This window comes from Strix uralensis, chromosome 1, assembly GCF_047716275.1.
Source record: "Strix uralensis isolate ZFMK-TIS-50842 chromosome 1, bStrUra1, whole genome shotgun sequence".
NCBI lineage: Eukaryota > Metazoa > Chordata > Aves > Strigiformes > Strigidae > Strix > Strix uralensis.
Genome location: NC_133972.1, coordinates 30,893,893 through 30,915,670, shown reverse-complemented (window position 1 = coordinate 30,915,670; position 21,778 = coordinate 30,893,893). Strand labels below are relative to the sequence as shown.

The following is a 21,778-nucleotide window of genomic DNA, read 5'->3' as shown; positions in this document are numbered from 1 at the left end:
CATCTAACAAAAGGAAGCAAAAGGACTGGGGAACTCAACAGAAGTAACAAGTACCTACAAGTAGAATTTACAGCCCTGTTCAGTGATTAATCCTTTAAAGCTTCAGAAGAGGTAAGTTTAGGTGAACACCACTTCCAGTTCATTTCAAACCCAAGCTCAAAAGGAAACCTTCAGTCTGCACTTAAAAACATACTGGCAAAAAACTAAACCATGATTTATCACTCTTCTTTATTCTGGACTTATTCACAGACTGCCCAAGAACAATGTTAATTCCATTTCACGGACAAAGTAAGATTTCACTGAAAGTAGAGGAATGAAAGTGGGTATCTTTACAGTAGATTTAAAAAATAGGGTACACAGAATTTCCAGTTGCTGAACAAACACAACAGATCTCATATATATATACACACACAGAGATCTGTTGTTTTTTTCATTTTTCCCTGAAGTGAGTTTAAACCTTTCATCTAAAATTTTTTATTGAAGGAGAAAAACAGCACTTTTTTTAAAAGTAATTATGTCCGATGCTTTTGGAAGCGCACTGCAATGAAGGTAAAGGATTCTTCTCTCCCACCTTATACGAGCAGAAGAGGAGCTTTAGAGAATTACTGGAGGTAATGAAATCCTGACATAACACATTCACTTGAAATTAGCAGTACATTAATCTTTCTGTCATTTCACTTAGGCCAGTCACAGTCTGCTTCCTGCACGCTTCCCAGTGCATGCACAGAGTTCCAGCAGGATGGGAAGGCAAGGCAACAACGGCACACAAGAACTTTCATTCAGAGCAGGAAAGAAACTGCCTTCATCAAGCAGCATTTCCACCATCTGCTCCCTGGAGATACCAGAAAGCAAATTTTTTCTACTTGATGTAAGACAGCTACAATAATAACGTACAAAAGGGCCTGGCTTGTGGATCTCACATAACAAGCTAGTAAATTACAAGCTCCTAGAACACTGGCAAAAGACGAATCTTAACTATCACTTGAGTAAGGCATTACAATGAAACTTTAAGCTGGCATCACACGTGCATTCCTAGTATTTAAGATATATAGAACCTTTACTTACATTATAGCACTCAGTAAAACTTTTGGCTGACATCCTCCAAATCTTACTAAGATATTTAAAGTACCAATAGGTGACAAAGTGGTATCCTTCCTGCAATCCCACATGTTAAGACTACATTGAGCAAGGATATTTCAATTAATTTGAAAAAGTCTGCAAGTAATCATTCTCACTGTCAATACTGAACAATTTCCATTTGTTTTATACCAAGCTCAGTATTGCAGGTGAAGAGTGAACATTCCAATTCACAGTTGCAGATTTTAGTATTACTTACTTTCCATTGTTTATTCTTACCGGACTTCATCTGTATCTATTGGCATTCCATAATGATTCTCAAGTGTTTGTCATTTATGAAGATGCCTCTTCCCAAAAAATTGCATTGGTCACAGGTGAATGCTTAGCTCTCTGAAAGACCTCCCAAACTTTTCTGACTACCTAGCCTGTGTTTTTATGTCATGGGCACTTACACCTCTAAATATCCGTTCTTTTTTCTTGTTTGTGAAAGCTAAATATTACCTAATAGCCATAAGCTTGCATAAAGAATATGAGCCCTCAGCCACACAACTGACCATTTATTTTTGCACTTAATCAATTGGTTCGTAGAGAGTCTATTTCATAGCAACATTTAAAATCCCACACTCATGACTATGTAGTTTCCTTAATATCTTACTGTAAAGTACTTTCTCACATGAATTTTTAAACATGTCAAATATCTTACCACAACCAGATCTTTGTTAGCTACCATTTTGCTGGCAACAAATTATGGAACATTAGAAGCAAGGCAAGATGCCATTCTATGATAATAATCTTTAAGATGTCTTGCATATCTGAAACATTTATCTTAAGTACTTTCAAAAGTGTCCTTCTGTTTATAAGAGAAAAAAATAAATCCAAAAATGCAAAATGTGTCCATGCTCAAAAGTATTATTATTTCAACTTAGAAACACTGTAAAAAAATATAATGAATGTAAGATAAATATTTGCATTCCATTTACAAATATGCTGTATCCTCTTATTCCTATGGATATCAGTTCCTAACTGCAATGATAGCAGTAAGATTCATATATATGTGGTGAATCCACTATTCAGAAACACAATAAACAGTGAATTCCAGTTCTGTAAACATGTTATTGAAAATGTTTATTGTATTCAGCATCAGAATTATGACTGATGTCAATTTAAATAAATGCAATGCCCAAAGACTAGAATTAGCAACTGCTTTTTGTGTATGATCCATGTATCTCGTTCAGTACATTCCTGATGCTTTCTGCACAAACCTCTTCTTCGTGATGTTTCATACAGGCTTGCTTCCATATCTCTTCAAACCCTCCATCTGAAATGTTCATGCCGATGTTGCGGAGAATTTGTGCAATCTACAAAATAATACAATTCATGTAATTCTGGTTCACAGTTTCTTTAAACTATATAGAGTCTGGCTTTTACATATATTAGCAATCTCTATTTGCCAAAGAGTATTTTCCCACTCTTAAATAAAAGCTACAGACCACATCCTGCATCCTTAACCAAAGAAGTTCCTATTTAAGTAAATCTGAATCTTAGTGGGATGAAAGCTGGGGTATACAAAATTGTCTTTATTTAATAAAGTAATCTTGCTGCAACTTCAACATTGGAAAAATCAAATACAGAAAATTCAGGGATAAGTAAACGTTTTTTAAAAGCCCTAAGTCAAGTCCTGTTTATCCACTGAATTTTTACTCTTTGCAGTTATCAACATAAATGAGATTATATTATTGTCTGCATTTCACAGCAAGAATACTATATGCAAGATCTTCAGGTGGTATAGATAAGTGGGTGAAGTGACTAAAATGAAATGGTTCACATCAACTTTCGGTCTTGCTGTAGTTTTACACCAAAGTAATCCAACAGAAGTTTTTTTTTTTCCCGTATTTTCCCACTTGGATGCTTCCTGCTACATGCCTCATTACACTGACTTGTTGACTCATCAGAGGAAGGTGGCTTTAGAAGAATATTGACATGACTTGTGCTTTTGTTAGTATTAGCAAATGTTTGGCTTCTTCAGTTGTATCCTGTGTGTGTGCATGTGTGTCTATATTTATGCTCTGGAGATTTTATGCATGCTTTGATAAAGTAAGACCTTTAACACAGTCAAATTAACCTTGTTTGACATCCTTCTCTAAACTTTTGTATAAATATAGGCCTGATTCACAGCACAGCAAATCTGCAGCTTCATCTATGACAGTTTACGCCAGCTGATATTACAGGAGGAAAACATAGACTAAATTTTGTTTCTTTAAGCACAGGTGTTGTTTCAGTTAAATCAATAACATTACTCACAAGGAAAACAAACCAGATTTGGTCTAATGTCTTCAACAAGCTAGTGAAATTTAAAAGTTAAACTAAAAGCAATATTTCATTACAGGACACCACTGCAGGGGCAATAAAGGCCTACAGCCTCTCATAACTTGGCTTCACCTTGTTAAAATACAACTCTGTCCTGACTCATCAACAGCCATAAAATAATCACTGACTAAACCACAGAGTATCAGATGTGCACATGGGGTTAAACCAACCCTTACCTATTATTAACATGATCATGTTGAATATAAATTACACACTATTACTCTTCTATTCTCTTCAATAGACTAGGAGGAATTCCAGTGAAGAAAACAGCCGGCCCTAGAACTACTCTGGTCTTTTGTAACAGCTTTTCGAAGCTGCTTTATAGTCAGAATTTGCATTCATTTCTACAGGCCTATACAAAAACTAGTAGTATTAAATGACTCTGGCTTTCATATAATTTCATTAGCATGTTTGAAAATATTAATGCCCCATTGTTTTGCTGATTAAGGATACCAATTAAACTCGGACACCAGAGTGAAAGGAGTAGGCGTACTTTACTAGTGATAGTTACAAGTAATGTAACAGCGTAATACAGAGAACATGCAGTAAGAATAAGCAGAATAGTGCACTTAAAGCAACAAACAGAGTAATGCATCAAATCATTACTACATGAGAGAGAGAGAGAATAATAATTAAGAGAAATATATCACCACTTGCATATATAATCATCATCATCCAGATCCGCAGACGCTGGAGAGCCCCGGTTACAGCGAGGATTTGGAGAGCCAGTCCCGGCAAGTGGGAAATCCTACGCGGTGCGTCCACCCATAGGTGAGGCTTCCAAAGTCGCTGTGAACGGGCCCAGTCTTATATACCAGAGATCGACAAGCCAGAATAGCTGGCATCTTTGTTTTGAGCGGAAAGTTTTATTCTCCTGTTGGATTCCACCCAAAGCTTGGCCAGGGCTCGAGGGGGGAGACCAAGGGAGTTTTTAACAAGGCCAAATACTTGGGTTCTCAGCCTTGAAGAAGGCTGCGAAAGGAAAGTCGGATACATTCTCTCCTCTCTACTGATTATATTTTGTCTTTCACTAGCGAGTTTACATATTTTACTAATGACTACATGCTAAGTTAGCAGCTTCAGCTTGGGGCCTGTTGTTCAGGCTGCAGTATTTCAATACTTTAGCACTTTTTACACCAGCATAAGTAGGTTGTTATAACTTAGTACAATACCTACTAGCACAATGGTTATCAGTTATAAAATATGCAGGATTCATCTATAGGTCAACTCAGGCTTGGGCCTGTTGTCCAAGCCTTAGCACTTCACCCATACCAAAATAAATCAAAGACCATCACTAAAATACTGAAACAGTCCATTTCATGAGTATAGGAGGATTTAATACACTCAGAGGTGGTTCTGTACTGAACTCTGTACAGCCTGTATAGTCTCCAATGGAGTATGACATCTCAGGCCACATTATAACTTCAGAGAAGAGTTCTGTCTAGTGTTTGACAGGTATAATGAGCTTCTCAATGAAGCATGAATTCTATTTACTGTTAGCTATATTCTGCATGCATGGATTTCCTGCTTCAGAGCTAGATTATAAAATGGTAAGTGCTCACGTACACAACATTCTGACAAGCCATTTTATGAATATGGATAGAACATGACACCACACCTTTTACATCCCCAGCGCTCAAGTTCCAGATCCACTTTCAAATTTGACTGAATATTTAATATAATGACTAGTAGAGAGGGAGAGGTTGTCAAGGCTTCTTTTCTGATTTTAGATTGGAATTTCATGTTTTGTTACAATTGTCTCATAAATTGTATTTCAGGTAATGAAGTTACCTTAGTATTTTTTCACTAGAAAATGCATATAAACGTAGAAGCAAAAGAGTAAATAATACTGAAGAAGAAACAAAGTTGTTTTGTGGGAGGAACTCTGGGCTGTAACAGAGTGGTAGCAGCCCCCAGACATATCAGATAGAAAAGTCCCCAAGAAATCCCTACAGTCTCACATCCTACCTTTCTCTTCAGACAGATGAGATGGCACAGCATTGGTGAGTGACTCCCTATATCCTCTATCACTGTATAAGCCCTTTGTAGATCTGAGCCTACGACCATGACTCAGAAGAGCACTTAAGAAGTATATTCAAGCAGTTTGCTGAATTTGCCATTAGCAAAATCGGCAAGGTTGTTTGAAGAGAGACACCTAGGATAAAGTTTTCCACTGAACCTTCCTCTGTAATAGAAACTAGTTTTACACACCTGTAAAAATCTTCTTGTGGGGCTTTTAACAGCATCTACTCATAGAATAACAGGTTGGAAGAGATCTCCGGAGATCATCCATCCAACCACATAATCAAAGCAGGGCTAACTTTACCATTAAAGCATGTTGCTCGCTGCTTGAGCCCTTCCTCAGAAATTTGACTATGTGCAAGGATGGAAATTTCACAACTGCTTTATCTGCTCTTCTCACATTGCAGAAATGATGTGTCATAGACTCTTGAGCCCTAGACTAATTACAAACCCTTGTTCGACACAGCATTTGAGCACGTGAGCAGCAACAACCTGATGTACTTCCTTATATTACTTATTGAAGGTGGATCTCAGTAAAATTATTATCTACCACATTTATGAATAATTTTGAATGTGAAGAGTACATATTTTTCAGATAGTTGAATGGATGTAAAGACAGTAATGTTGCAACAATGAATTTTACAATCTGTTTATCTGATAATATGACTTTCCACTCCCACATGGCTAGAGGTACATTTACCTTGGAAGAATATTCTGAAGAAATGCACTATACCTCTGTCTTTGGTCTTGTTTTTAAAAAGTCTCTTTCATACACTCCCTTCCGACTGAAGACAGAAGGGAACAATACTGCATAAGCACTGGCCTCATCACCATAGTTAGTTCTGTCACTGATGCGGCGAATTCGAGAAGCAGGAATAGCTGAACGAATAGTTGGAACACCACACACTGGATAACCTATGGAAATCAATCAAGAGGTAGCATGGAAAAGCCTGTATGTAAAGATAGCACCAGGGAGGATAAAACATTTTGTATGAAGTAAGAACAAATTTGATGCTTCATCTCACATAGGTTCAATAACAAGTTATATAATTTTCTTCCTCATCTCTTTTTTTCATATTTTTAGAATTCCTAGATTGAGCTACATCATGAAGCACTGCAACAGGAAATCTTGCAGTCATATTCTACTTATCCAGTACTTCCAGCTGAAAACATTTTAAGTGATTCCAAGACAACACTGTTCTCTTAAAATTATCAGCATAATTTCTCAAAGACATCTAGATTAACCTTCGCATTTTGAATGGATTAACCATGCCAAACATCCAAGCCATGCCAGCTTCCAAGCCATGGTCCTAAACAAACTTAGTTTAGATAAATTAATTCACTATTGTACATTAATAGAACCTGTAGCAATATTTTAAAACTTGTTCCTGATTCTGTCTTAAATAATGCTCAGAAGTGAGTACAGTCCACTGTACTTACAGGTTGTTGGGAGACCACCTACTACAGCATTGTACTGAGAAGAAGTTGTTTGATAATTTGCAAATACATGATCTGTTGATCTTGTAAGCATTTCTGCTGTCTTTTCTGAGCTTCCCGGTTCTTTTAACAGAATATCTTCCTGCTTCAGCAGTGGCTCATCATTATCTTTGTGTCTTCGGGCAGAAGAGGAACATCTAGTTTTTTCCCTATAAACAAAAGTTATGGTACAGCCAAGGTTTATTATCAGCACAATATAGACTAAGAGGTAAAAGACATTGCTTGAATCCTTGAAAAACTATAAAGTAAGTAACATAATTAATCGGCATTTCTGGTAATGATTCTAAGAGGTTTTTTACTTTCTCTTGATTTATGGGACATTCTCAATATGCAACAGACTCCAGGGTTCTGAAATACATTTCTATCTGAGGCTCTGCTGGTGGTAGGCAAGGACTAAATGCACTCTCTAAATCCTACCCTTCTAAAGGAGCACCTAGTCTACAACAGCAGAACAAGATCATCTTGTTTTCATATTGAAAGTTTCCAATAGCTTTCAATAGCTGTTGTAAGAATAAGATCACATCCACAATTTCCCAATATTAAGTCATCTACCTTTTGTAATTATTTTTTCTTCAAACTCTTTAACAGCCATTTTGTCTTTCCAGTTCAGAAAGTTTGTAAACTCCAGATAATTAATCAGACCATCTTTATCCAAATCACAACAGTCAAATAAGGAATCCAGGAGCTCATCATCTAGATTCAGATTAAGCTGAATACAGGACTTTCGTAGGTTGTCCTTGTCTATTTCCATCACCATTCTATTATAAATAAAAGAAAACAGTTGTTATAACAGCCGTTATAAAAAGGTTCCACCAAAAAGGAACACATACACGGATGTGTTTATGTTTTCACGTATGTATATAATTTTATATATATATATAGCACCAAGCACACCATTTCAGACGAGTAACATTGCTGAGTAAAAAAAGAAACCCTAAATAATTTAGAAATTTGAAATCTGAATATAAAAGTGTCAATAAATAATTTTCAACTTAAATAATACAGTGATTTGAGACTAAAAGAGTGTGACAGGGTATTGTGACAAGATAACAACCTAATCACAAATGTTGAGGCAAAGACAAGATTTCTTTTGAGAGTAAGGCATCAATCATTCTGTATACATTACAATTGATGTTATATATGAAATGTCAATTATCATTTTTCTTCCAAAGAGAAGAAAAGATCTGAACTTCTGATGCTTGGTGACTCAGTCAAAAATACAGCTTGGAAGAAAATATGAACATAATCCTTTCAACTGTATTTCTTTTAAGAAGAACTACCAAATTTTCAAGAGCAAAAAATGCTAGGATTATTCCTGCTCACATGTATGTCCCTTGCTCACTGTAACTTGGATATTTAAAATACTGTTGTGAAAGGCTCCAGCTACGGTTGTGTTTAATTCCATAGCACATCACAGTAGATTAAACATGCAATAACTATGAATTTACCTTGTCTTTATAGTCTTCATCTATATTTGCCTTGCTATGCTTGTTTCTTCATGTCTGTGTCTCCACAGCACAGGAGTGCTGATGTCACACATTCCTTTACATCTATAGTTTTTCAAAGCACTAACCTTATCATAATGCCTGAATGCTTCTCGTAATATGTCAAAATTCTCATAGTTAGCTTTCTTCAAACTTTGCCGAACTGCCGTCAAGACAGCTCTCTCTCTGTCTTTACCATGGAGGAACTCACATGGAACATGGCACTGAAGAAGATCACCAATTCCTATAAAAATAAACACATCCTCAATTAGTTATGCATATATAGAAAATAGACATTTAAAAAAAAATTGTTTACAGTCTTAAGGAAAAGGAGAATTTCAGTTTCAGGATGCTGATTTTCAGCACTAATGAATATCTGATATGGCCATTTCATTAAAAGATCAAATGGTCCATATGATGATTTCTCTACTCACATGCAGTTAATATCAAAAGTCCCCAAGACAGCAAGGTCACTTTCTAGACTGCAAGAAGTTAATTCAGTGTCCAATAACAAATAGGAGTAACTCACCTAATCCCCTTCTAGCAGCAATGTACATGCATTATTTCTACTTGTTAATAATTTTTTTGTTCAGTTCCTTCTGCTGTTCCTTATAGGACAAGCATACCTACACATTTAAAATATTTATTACAGAACATAGTAAAGCATGTATAAAAGCTTATGCAGAATTTGAACAAGCCTTCTCTGGTAGTAACTCTTAGTAACTTTGAGCCACTTACATTTTTTGCTGCTAAACTACTCACTGTATTCCCTAGTTATTAAACATAATGTTAAAACACCATCAATCCCAATATTTACTATTTGAATTAACTAGCTTTTAATATTGTCATAATGAAAATTAATAATTTTTTATTTTCATTGTTTTCTTTCTCCCTGCTACCTTCCAAACTTATTATTCTTATTGCTTGTTATTTTTACTCTTTTTACAGAAGTGCTGGAAAAATCAAGAGGAAAGACACAGAATTGATTTAAATAGCCATTTAAAAATTGTCACTTAGATCTCAATATGAGTTTTCTGCTGTTTCCTGTTTTGCTCGCATTCAGATACAGAGGCTTAAAAACCAAAACAAAACCAAAACAAAAAAAACATCATCCGAAACCTAAAGTTTCTTTATTTCTGACATTTTTTTTCCCCACTAGCAACTTCAATTCTTCTCAACTTTTCCCTCCAAAAATTTACTGTCAGTGTTAAATTTTTGCACCTTGCCTTTAAGATTTTAGGAAAATTATATACTACACAACCCACAGTAATTAATTCAGCATAGTTTCAGAAAGAAGATAAGATTTTATTCTGCCCCTCAACTTATCATATTCATCTCGATGGAGTAACATTCCAAATGCACGTCCTGGGGGAACATTCATAGTTTCTGCTATACTGTCAATAAGCACATTTCTTTGTTAATTGTCAAATAGTTTATTAACAGCCAAAATAAATCCCGTATTATTATATTTAAAAAAAAAGTAATAATCTGTTATATGATTTGGGACGATACACATAGTTCACCTGAAATTTATAAGTACTTTGCTTCAAAGTTGCCACTGCAGAAAAGCATTCCTTTATAAACCTGTTCAGAACATTTGCTGTTTGTAATAGAACACAACTAAATGTAAACATTAACTTTTTGAACACTTATACTCATTAGGAAAAACATTCTATGCTAAAATAAGTTTTTTTCTAAGACAATGTCAGAAATGAGTGAAAAAAGTCCTTATAACATACTAGTCAAATAATAGGAACGTTTAGGACAAACCAGATCTCCAACTGAAATAATGTCTCCAAATAAACTACTTTTGGCTAAAGTGGAAAAATTGAATCACACCTCTGCTTTTTAACATGCAATTTTGTGTCTACCAAAACCAGCAACCAAGCCAATATCCATCTGGAAAAACTGTCCCAGCTTTACTTACCAGAAAATTAAGATGCTGTTGGTAACATTAAAGAACTGTTTATTTCTTAATTTGAAAAAGATGCAATGTTCATTTTATTGCTATGTTTAATAATTACAACTGTTACATGAATCAGAAATTTCCATCAAGTGTGAAACTGAAGCACAGCCTTAGCTTCAGTGACCATGAAATGGTGGAGTTCAAGATCCTTAGGGCAGCAAGGAGGGCACACAGCAAGCTCACTGCCCTGGACATCAGGAGAGCAGACTTTGGCGACTTCAGGGATCTGCTTGGCAGAGTACCGTGGGATAAAGCTCCGGAGCGATGCATCCTGACAAAGAGGAAGTCAGGTAAAAATGCCAGGTGGCCTGCATGGATGAACAAGGAGCTCCTGGATGTTACGACCTGGACTGGAGGCCCAGAGAGTCACAAAGGTTCTGTGATCCCCTCGGGTTAAATTAAGGTGAAATAACACCAGACAACCAGTTAAAATGTTTTACTTGCAGTAGAAATGGCTTAAACTTGGAAAAGGATAATAAGCAATGTGGTCTCTTATAAATCTATAAGAAAGAAAAGAAAGGAAAGGAAAAGAAAGAAGAGAAAGAGTCACAGAAATATGGATCACCCCAGGTTCCAGCATTGTCTCAGGTCTGGTAATCTTGAGTGGTGGGTGCACACACAGCAAAGTTCTCTGTTGCCTTCTAAGTTCATCTTATCAGCTGATTAGCATACTAGATGAGGAGAGGCAGGTATTCCGCAAACTCATTTCCATGAAAGACGAGGAAAAAGGTGGAGCATGGGTTCTGCGCGTGCATTGAGCGGCAATGGGGAGCATCAACCCCTGTGTCCAATTAAGTCGGTGGTTGTGCTCCCCCTGCTGCCTTTACTTCTTCCCCAGTTCCCACAGATTTTTGCTGACTTTATGCTTCTTGAGCAATCATCTGGTTTCTGGTGCCTACTGGGGAGCCAGTGATTAGCAAGGCCTGAATCATATCACACTTGCACAATGGAGCCAATGATCCCCACTTTGAGGTTGATCTAAGGAATTTGGCAATACAACCACAAGGGAGCGGGGACGTGCATCCTTCCATACACTCCGCACTTCCTTGGGTGACATTCCTTAGACTAATCACAAAGGCCACAGCTTGTCCTTGAGGTTTTCTGTGTCGATGAATGTTTGAGGCATTAATTCCTTCAGTTCCTTACACTGGATAAGCTCAAACATAAAAATGAAGCCTACAGAGGGTAGAAACAAGGACAGATACCCTGGGAGGAATACAGAGAAACTATCCAAGCAGCTGGGGATCAGGTCAGGAAGGCCAAAGCCCTGACAGAATTAAATCTGGCCAGGGATGTCAAGGGCAACAAGAAAAGCTTCTGCAGGTATGTTGGTGATAAAAGGAAGAGTCAGGAAAATGTAGGCCCTCTCCAGAAGGAAACAGGAGACCTGGTTACGGTATATGGAGAAGGCTGAGGTACTCTTATGACTTTTTTGCCTCAGTCTTCACCAGTAAGGGCTCCAGCCATACAGCCCAAGTAGCAGAAGGCAAAGGTGGGGACTGGGAGAATGAAGAACTGCCCACTGTAGGAGAAGATCAGGTTTGAGACCATCTAAGGAACCTGAAGGTGCACAAGACCATGGGACCTGAAGAGATGCATCCGCAGGTCCTGAGGGAACTGGTGGACGAAGTGGCCAAGCCACTATCCATCATATTTGAGAAGTCGTGGAAGTCTGGTGAAGTTCCCATGACTGGAAAAGAGGAAACATAATCCCCATTTTTAAAAAGGGAAAACAGGAAGACCCAGGGAACTACAGGCCAGTCAGTCTCACCTCTGTGCCCAGCAAGATCATGGAGTGGATCCTCCTGGAAACTCTGCTAGGGCACATGGAAAATAAGGAAATGATGGGTGACAGCCCACACGGCTTCACTAAGGCCAAACCGTGCCTGACAAATCTGGTGGCCTTCTATGCTGGGGTTGCAGAATGCTACAATAGGGAATAAGGGATAAGGGTGAATAAGGGAAGAGCAACTGACATCATCTACCTGGACTTCTGCAAAGCATTTGACACTGTCCCACACAACATCTTTGTCTCTAAACTGGAGAGACATGGATTTGACGGATGGACCACTCAGTGGATAAGGAATTGGCTGGATGGTCGCACTCAAAGAGTTGTGGTCAACAGCTTGATGTTCAAGTGGAGAGCAGTGACGAGTGGCGTTCCTCAGGGGTCGGCACTGGGACCGGCGCTGTTTAACATCTTTGTTGGTGACACGGACAGTGGGATTGAGGGCACTCTCAGCAAGTTTGCCGATGACACCAAGCTGTGTGGTGCGGTCAACATGCTAGAGGGAAGGGATGTGCCATCCAGAGGGACCTGGACAGGCTGGAGAGGTGGGACCATGCAAACCTCATGAACTTCAACAAGGCCAAGTGCAAGGTCCTGTACATGGGTCGGGGCAATCCCAAGCACAAATACAGGCTGGGAGATGAGTGGGTTGAGAGCAGCCCTGCGGAGAAGGGCTTGGGAGTATTAGTGGATGGAAAACTGACTATGAGCCAGCAATGTGTGCTCGCAGCTCAGAAAGCCAACAGTATCCTGGGCTGCATCAAGAGAAGTGTGGCCAGCAGGTCAAGGGAGGGGATTCTACCCCTCTACTCTGCTCTCGTGAAACCCCACCTGCAGTGCTCTGTCCAGCTCTGGGGCCCCCAACAGAAGGAGGACATGGACCTGCTTGAGCAGATCCAGAGGAGGCCACAAAGATGATCGGGGGCTGGAGCATCTTCCCTATGAGGACAGGCTGAGAGACTTGGGGTTGTTCAGCCTGGAGAAGAGAAGGAGACCTTATAGCGGCCTTCCAGTACTTAAAGGGAGCTACAGGAAAGATGGGGAGGGACCCTGTATCAGGGAGTGTCGTGATAGGATGAGGGGTAACAGTTTTAAACTGAAAAAGGGTAGATTGAGATGAGATATAAGGAAGAAATTCTTACCTGTGAGGGTGTGAGACACTGGAACAGGTTGCCCAGAGGAGCTGTGGCTTTCCCCTCCCTGGCAGTGTTCCAGGCCAGGTTGGACGGGGCTTTGAGCAACCTGGTCTACTGGAAGGTGTCCCTGCCCATGGCAGGGGGGTTGGAACTAGGTGATCTTTAAGGTCCCTTCCAACCCAAACCATTCTATGATTCTGTGATCAAAATTGAAAGGAGAATCAGTGCTTTGTTCTAAAATACAAAACAAACAAACAAACAACCCAGACAGAGATGGAAGCAGTGTAATCTAAAAACTACTTTTTATCATTTCATCTTTTATCATTTTCATATTACACACTGGATGTGGATGGTGTAAAATTCACTAAATAAAATTAAGTTTGCTTGTATCTGTCTTTTAATATTAGTGCATGGTTTGAGCTTGCACTGCAACCCCTATTTCCTGACTGATCATACTGCCCCATGTTGCTCACACTCCAGGTCTACTTAAAAGTAAGGCAGAACACAGTGAAGAGGAAAGGAGAAGCTGGCTCACATTTGTGTTCATTCCTCACAGGTACTACAGGCATAGATCTCCAGTCACTAAAGCCTGTGATCTTGAGCTTAAAATTAAATTTTGATACCAAAGTCAATAACGTCTTCAGATATTGTTTTGCAGAAATCTAGAGCAGCCACAAAGACAGTTTTTGTATACATTCAGGAACCACAGATGTATAGCACAGCTGGATCCTGACCACACTGTACCTCAGGACTACTGCAGCCCTTCATAAGCACTGCTTTGTAAAATTAAAAAGCTGTTCCAGATCACCTGAGGTTTATGAAGCATTGTAATGATTTGACTGAGACTGATACATGCTGCTAGATAATAACACAACTTCGTTCCATGTGCTTTCCCAAGGAAATAACAAGGTGAGAATAGAGGTGATGTAACAAAGATGATCAAAAATAGTGTCAGAGTAAGAAAAACAGTCAAATCCCCAAATAATAGGTGAGACATTTCAGTTCTTTTGAACCTTCGTAACTGCAAAAGACAACAAATAAACAATGAGTTGTTGCAGTGTGCTTGTAATTTGCTTGGTGCAAACTCGATCAATTCAGATACAGACCATTTAAACAATAAGATTTAAAACCACCACATAGACACAATACAGCCCTCATCAGTAACATGTGTACTTATCAGCCTAATTAGGGCAAGTAGAAAGTCCCTTTCTGTAATTGAATGCTGTAGTGGAAGCACTGAGCACACAGTTATAATTTTTACCCAAGACAGAAAAAGATATCAGAGACTTTGCAAATGCAAGTGAATTTTGCTCTTGGAAGGTATCTTTGCTTACTTACGGATCAAGGACTTTTCCAAGCTGAGGCTGAAATTTTTCTTTGAAATCATCACTTCGTTTTGATAAGATTTTTGCTGCTCTCTTCCTACGAATTATGAAAATAATTCTCATACATATTTGTTTAACAATATTCAACAATTTTTCAATAATATTAAAAATATTATTGTGTGTTAGAAGGAAACAGCAACTCCTCTGCAAGACAAATACAGATTTAGTTAATTGAAAAATCTTGCTATTTAAAATCAAAGGTGTCTTTATGTAATGCTAAAGACATGCCAAGTGCTGTTATACTATGGTAGAACTGATTTGGATAAACTATTCTGAAAATTAGTCCTTACATTTTCTATTCAGTTCAATATAGCTAAGGATGGGATTGTGAGATGTGAAATTATCTTCTTGAGAACTCACACCACTAATTAACTAGTTAACTCATTGCAACTTACGATTGCAGATCACAGAGCCAATTTAAGGATTTGGATATGCTTCGCCCATCTTTAAAATGAGGGGTTTCTACTCCATAAACAAAAGACTTGCTGAAGTTTGGTGAGTCATACTTCCTATTTATTGTTTCCCCTGTGGAAAAAGTGTTTCAACCTGTATAAAACACCTCAGGAAGAAAAATGTACTAAGTATCTTCATTCTTAAGACAAAACAATGAAGAAACAAAAGCAAATAACTAATTAACAATTCTGTTCAATTAAAGAGAACTAATTTGCATTCTCCACGTTTAGTAAGTAGCAAGGAATAATCCCATTGTCAAAAGTGAAGATAAAAGGCAAAATAAAAAGCAAAAACTGCTTCAGTGGTAAAATAGTTGGATGTCTTTTTATGTCTGACTAAAGATATGCCCAACACAATTAATGAAAAAATACCTGGCAGCCTAAGTAGTGAGGGTCACGCAAACAAATCACTTTATTACGTCCATACCTGAGCAGAGACGCGTTCCATTAATTTACTATTTATTAAAAAATAATGCTAAAAGGAAAAAAATGTTTTTGAGGTACTGCACTTTCAGATATACTCTTGCTATGTTGACTTCAATGGAAATTTTGTCACTGACTTCACTGTAAACAAGGTATTACCCTACTTGTTCATGATTCTATTAATCAAGTCTTGCCTATAAAATGAAGTTTCACATACAAGAATATCACATAAGTACTCTAAGTGAGCAAACACATGTTTCTTGTCACAGAAGAAACTGCCACTCTGTTTCTTCAAGCTGTTTTCAATCACCTTTTGACAGGAATGGCAATTAGAACTTTCAAAAAATATTATTCACTGTGTGCTTTCTAATAAGGGTTTCCTCTGGCTGTATGGCAGCATGGAATTTTTATGCTATTGTTCAGAACTGGGGCACACAGTTACTTTTTTTTTTCTGTCTGTCTGTTTTTGGATTGGCCTCTCCATGACCTCTCCATGACAGGATGAAAGTTGCAAAGGAGACAGAAACAGATAATGAAGAACTCTACTAAAACACCTAGGAAAGATGGGGAAGAGGTGAAAAAAAACTACAAGTTTGGCCAATTTATACCATTAGTACTTGTAGTAATTTCTCCATGAGAGAACACAGTACTAAAATGTCACTTCTACCTAACTACCTCCATATAAAATTTACATTATTACAACTGAAGTACCTGTACTGCAGTTTCTTACGTGTTTGGCCTACACCTACAAAACTGCTGGTACTAGCACAATGAGCAATTTTATTATAATACTAGTCTTATAGAGCAGCAACGTAGTAACCCTCTCAGCTTAAGTGGAAAGGATGGGACTGGGAAAAATAGAAGCGGCTGCAAAAGTAATACATGTACTGCGTTTCAGAGTGATATTTGTCACTCTGTTCCTGTACTGACCTATGAGATAAAGGGTAACCATCCCTGAGCAGACCTCTTCACACAAGTACAGCTTCCTGAGGCTGAAGCAGTGGAGGCACAGCCCAGTGGAAGGGCAGAGACAGAGGCTGTGGGACAGACTCACAGGCAGGATCCTGTAGGCTGAGGAACCTGCATTCCTGAGAGCCAATTAGCAGTCTGAAATTCCTCGTAACCAGAGCCTGATCCTGAGCGCTCCATCAGAAAGTCTAGCTGTCCTGAAATTCCTTTTGGATCCTGATAAAAGGAAGGAACCAGAGGTGAAAGTACTGGAATAGGTTGGGCTCACAGTCTGTGGCTTTAAGCCTGAGATTGCTCTCAGTGGCATAGACAATGCCAAACTCAATAAGCAACCAGGGCATCTGTGCATTTCTAGTTTCCTGGAAATACTTTGCCTTTCAAATAGCACCCAAAAGAAATCAGGCTTCCAACTCCTTCATTAAGTTCTTATACTGACCGATACACCCACCATGAAGTGATCTACAGTCCTACAAACAGGTCATGCTCTCTCAGTTGCATATGCTTTTTCACATCACTACTTTCAAAAATAATTTCTATTATATTAATACAGTAATAAAAAATAATAGTTTATATCTCAAACAATAGCATACAAAATATTGAAGACACAAAGAAAAACTATTACCTTTATTTATATTAGAACTTTTAATGCCATTTCTTATCAGCCTTTACACTTACCCACATAATAATCATTGTGTGACACAATGTACAGATCATGTCCTTCTCTGGCTTCTTTATCCACTTCCTCAGAAGTTTTTGGTGGATTTATAATCTCTCCAGCTGGTATACCTGGCAAGTATGGAATAAATATATGGTTGGGGAAGGTAAGGGGGATAGGTGTTTTCTTTGGTTGGTCCTTAATTTTAAACAACATCTTGTAGCGAAGGTGCTAATAGTGTGGAAGAATGATACTTCTTACCACATTTCCAGTCATTCCATAGGAATCTTACAGCATAATGACATGGGACTGAGGGGAAAAAAAAATAAAAATCACAGAACCTGAGATGTACATAACTGTTGCAAGAAAGCTACATGGTCAACACATATGCGATTTTCTCCAATCTATGGAGGAAAGATTCACAGGACAAGATAATATCTTTTATTAGACCTATTAGAATAGTTAGGAATAGGAAGGTAAATTGTTAACTATCTAAACAGTTCTCCAGGGAAATCTACGACAGCTCCAGAACAGAGACAAAAGCCCTACTAGTCACCAAATGTCCTCAGTTGCTGTTTCTTCATTGTAACTGAAAAATACTAGTACGTTTTTATGCCTTTCAATAACTGCTAGAATTTAACTTCTCTATTAAGCTGGAATTGTTGGAAGCATAGTATATGTGCTGGATACTAAATTGCAGATTATCCTGTATGTGAAATAAATGTTTTAATGCTAAATTTTCCTAACTTGGATGACTTTTGTTCCAAATGTAGTATTAATTATATCCAAGCCCTTAGGTAACATACAAGATTGATCATGTGATCTGCCCAAGGATGCTTGACGATTACTAAAGTAGATTGCTTCTTCTTTGTCTTGTATTCTTTGTTGAAAATCAGTTTTAGGAAGTGGATTTATCAATGAAGCTGCCTAAAGACATCACAAACACCACAAGATACAGAAAAGCAGCAAAATTTAAGCATTCACACATCACTATGGCTACCTCCTCAACATACACGCGAACAAAAATTTGATCCTAAGTGTTCTAATGAGATCTTATATGATTACACTGACATTTTATATACCAAGTTGCAAAACAAAACTGTGTTTGAGAGAAGACTACTAATAATCAATGCTATATTTCCAGCTCAATAAAATACATGTCGTGAGACAGAGCTTTTTATTTTTATGCAAGTTTTTCCACTTGTTAATTTATAAAATTTCAGACTGTGGCCTTTCTGTTCTTAGCATGTATTAGAAACTATAGTCAAATTGTAATATGACCAAAACTTAAGTGTGAAAATGATTATAATCATAACATCTTTGGAATGAAGTCTCCTGGTGCTTATGCTTAAAAACATCTATTGTCTAGCGGTTAAGATTATCTATGCTCTAAACACCTATTCCCAATTCTGCCAATGCAGAATTAAAAGATAATATTTCAAGATATACACTAATATTGCACGCTAAGACAACTACCAACAGGAAATACTTCATCAGGTTTTTCAAAGCTTAGCACTAAAGTTAGACAAAATTTTTTTCTCTGTGTACACACTGGGCTTGGGTCAATAGAAGTTACTCGTAAAATTAGGTCAACTTCAAGGGGGAAAAAAAACCTCAAAAAAAAGGTTTCAGAAATGTCAAAACAGGGTATTGTGATCTTCCCAAAATGTCTGAGTTTTCATCAAAGTAATGGGCACTCTAGACAGTGTTTATTTTTAGATTCTTGTTGAATGTTATATAAAGAAGACCTGAAAGCAGTAGTAGCAAATACAATTGATCCAAACCCACACTTAGCAAACCCACTAAGATTCCGACTCTTTCTCCAGTTAATATTTAATTGATAATGCAAACTGAAACAGTCTTCAACAGACAGTACAGGCTAAACAAATCAATCCATTCAGTGTAAAACTTCTGAGAAGGGACACCAAGAACCTTTCTTTTCATTTTGGATATGCCTAATAAATGTCCTACTCAACATCCTCTAATATCAGGACTTAGGTGTTTCAATCTGAAGACTTCTTTTTGAAACCTGAACTCCTCTTTGCCTCAACTTCTTCATTTGTAAAACTGAAAATTGTTAAATTACAAGCCCAGCTGATGAAATGCACCATAAAATTGTATTTTACTAACACAACTGTTATTTTTAGATATTTTAACAATTATGTGACAAAATCACCAATGATCTCTTCAGTTGATTGATTACAGATTACAAAAATAATTTCTGAAGAATATACACAAAATAGTCTGACATATCCAGAGTATCACTCTTTAGCTTACAAAATCAATTTCAACCCAAATGTAAGAAAGAATACGGAATAATTAGACTGAACTATAAGCACGTTCTCAGATAGCAGTTCTCTTGCTAAAAGCTCAACAGGTTTTATCTCTACAATCAGTAAAGAAAGCAGCAAAATTTGTGGGTAGAAGACTGTTCACTAAAATGTTGACATGAAATAAATAATTCAGTAGTCACTGCAAAAGTTAAGTCACTGGTAAAATAAAAGTCAGTGAACTTCAAGTGTTTTCCTATTTCAATCATGCTAATTAAATCCTATGAATTGACCTCAATTCAGATAATCCACAACAGCGGTGAAATGCTGCAGTGTAAATCACTCAGCTATGTATTTTTATCCCCGACTATGAAGAAACCAGTTGCTCTTATTAAGGACATTCTTAAGCGGTCCATTCTTACACAAAAGTAAATGAGTCAGATGCTTACACTGAGTGAAGAACATGACTCTATACCATGTGTCAAGTGAGCTGCAATGTCAGGACCGTCTGCTCTGCCGTAGAATATTCTTTCAACACCAGGAGCTGGATTTGTTGTATTTCGAAACTTTCGCACAATAGCTGGAGTAATGGGCTATATATAAAGCAAAGCAAAACCAATTTTACAGCAGATATTCACAAAATATTAATGAAAATAAAATCTACTGCAGCCATTTCAGTGTGATTTCACAAAGGTACAAATGAAACATTTGTATGTTTTAGGGCTATAACGCATGTGTACGCTTCTGCGGATACTGATATTCTGTGCATAAGGTCAACATAGCCCAGCCTAAATTTTATCAAACCAGCAACAGAAGTAATGAGAGAGTTGCTAAGTTTCAGCTATCCGGTTCCATATTTAAGATGGGGAACAGCTTCTTCATGTATACTTCATGAAAAGTAGATGCTACACTATCAACTTCAAAAACCTTTAACCTGATTCTTAATTCCACCATCAGTTAAGCAATTTCAGAAATTATTTCAACCAGGTTTTTTTTATTATTATCCATTTAAAGGAAGAGCTATTTAAGGGATCTGTTTGTGTCTCAGTACCCTCTGACTCTTCAGGGGCATGGGGAAGGGCTAGTGGGAAGCACAATTCTGAGGGGCAGCCTTGATAAAGAAGGACCTCCATCGGAAGTAATAATAATTCCTAATAATAAACCCTATAATTGTATTCCCAGAGAAAAATTGTCTAAACCAATTCTATTTAGTCCCATCTAAGCAGGCATAGTGAATTTTGTAAAACATGCAGAGTGAAAAAGAACTTTACAATCCTACCAGCTATTCTCTATTATCCCATGTGACAAAAACTAACATGTAAAAAAATAGTAGTTTCTAAAGAGAAAGGATGTGGAAAAAATTACCAAGGTTTCACTGATTTTTTTTTTTTTTTTTTATACGGCTTGTCTCAAAGTACAATCACTAATGGGAGGTCATTACAAAAGTTTCACAAGGAGTATCTGAAAAACCAACTCACCCGGGGTAAAACCTCAGTCAGGCAACTTGCAGCTGTATCGCCAGTGAGAAGCAACTTTCCAGCCTAAACGATATAATCAAAAAATAAGGCATAACCAAACCCACTGTACTAATGAGCACAACTAGTCAAATTGGGATCTGACACCTTGCAGGAGATGTTGTCTCATTGTCCCCGTTTTGATAAAAGGGGGGGAAAAAAGGAGCGACAAGCATTTTTGGGGTGAGAGCGGGTGGACCGCCGCGAGGCGTGCGTGCCCGCCCCCCACACTGCCCCTCCTTCAGCCTCTTCCCTCAGCCTACGGCGAGACCCCGGCCCCAGAAAGGCGCGGGAAGCGGGCGGGCGGCTGTGCGGTAACGGTGGGACCCCTTCGGCGAAGGCACTCACGGCCGACAGCTAGGGAAACCTGTCGGTGAACTTCCCCTTGTAGACGGGCCGCAGCTGCTCCGCCATGGCGGCACGGGGCCGCGGCGGCCGTCAAACCCGGCCGCTGGGTAACGGCGGCAGCCGGCGCCACCGCGCCCCCGGGAGGCAGCGACGAGAGCGCTTGTGCGGGGCGGGCGGCGCGGCCGCCCTCGCAGTACCCCCGCCATCGCACCCACCGGCCTCCCCCTCACAGCCCTCCCGCCATCTCCCTCTCACCCAGCACCCACCGGCCTCCCCCTCACAGCCCGCCCGCCATCTCCCTCTCACCCCCTGGAGAAAGCTAGGAAACAAACTCCACTCAGGCTATTCTGTAACCGTCATGATCTAAGAAAATAATTATAAGAAAATAATTAAAGTCCAACTGCAGAGGTAGTATGTTTCCTAG

General features: G+C 38.4%; 1 protein-coding gene across 1 annotated transcript; it reads right to left on the bottom strand.

Moving 5' to 3' along the window:
• Window positions 1-2,186: 2,186 nt before the first annotated feature.
• On the bottom strand, window positions 2,187-21,420 carry EFHB (EF-hand domain family member B). Its single transcript, XM_074865187.1, is given in 15 exon segments — window positions 2,187-2,435; window positions 6,200-6,381; window positions 6,907-7,071; window positions 7,074-7,112; window positions 7,516-7,709; window positions 7,711-7,721; window positions 8,537-8,691; window positions 9,762-9,841; window positions 14,677-14,760; window positions 15,119-15,248; window positions 17,243-17,360; window positions 17,976-18,149; window positions 19,942-20,085; window positions 20,971-21,033; window positions 21,400-21,420. Coding segments are annotated over 15 exon segments (1,725 nt in total). The 3' UTR covers window positions 2,187-2,270.
• Between the last annotated feature and the right edge of the window lie 358 nt (window positions 21,421-21,778).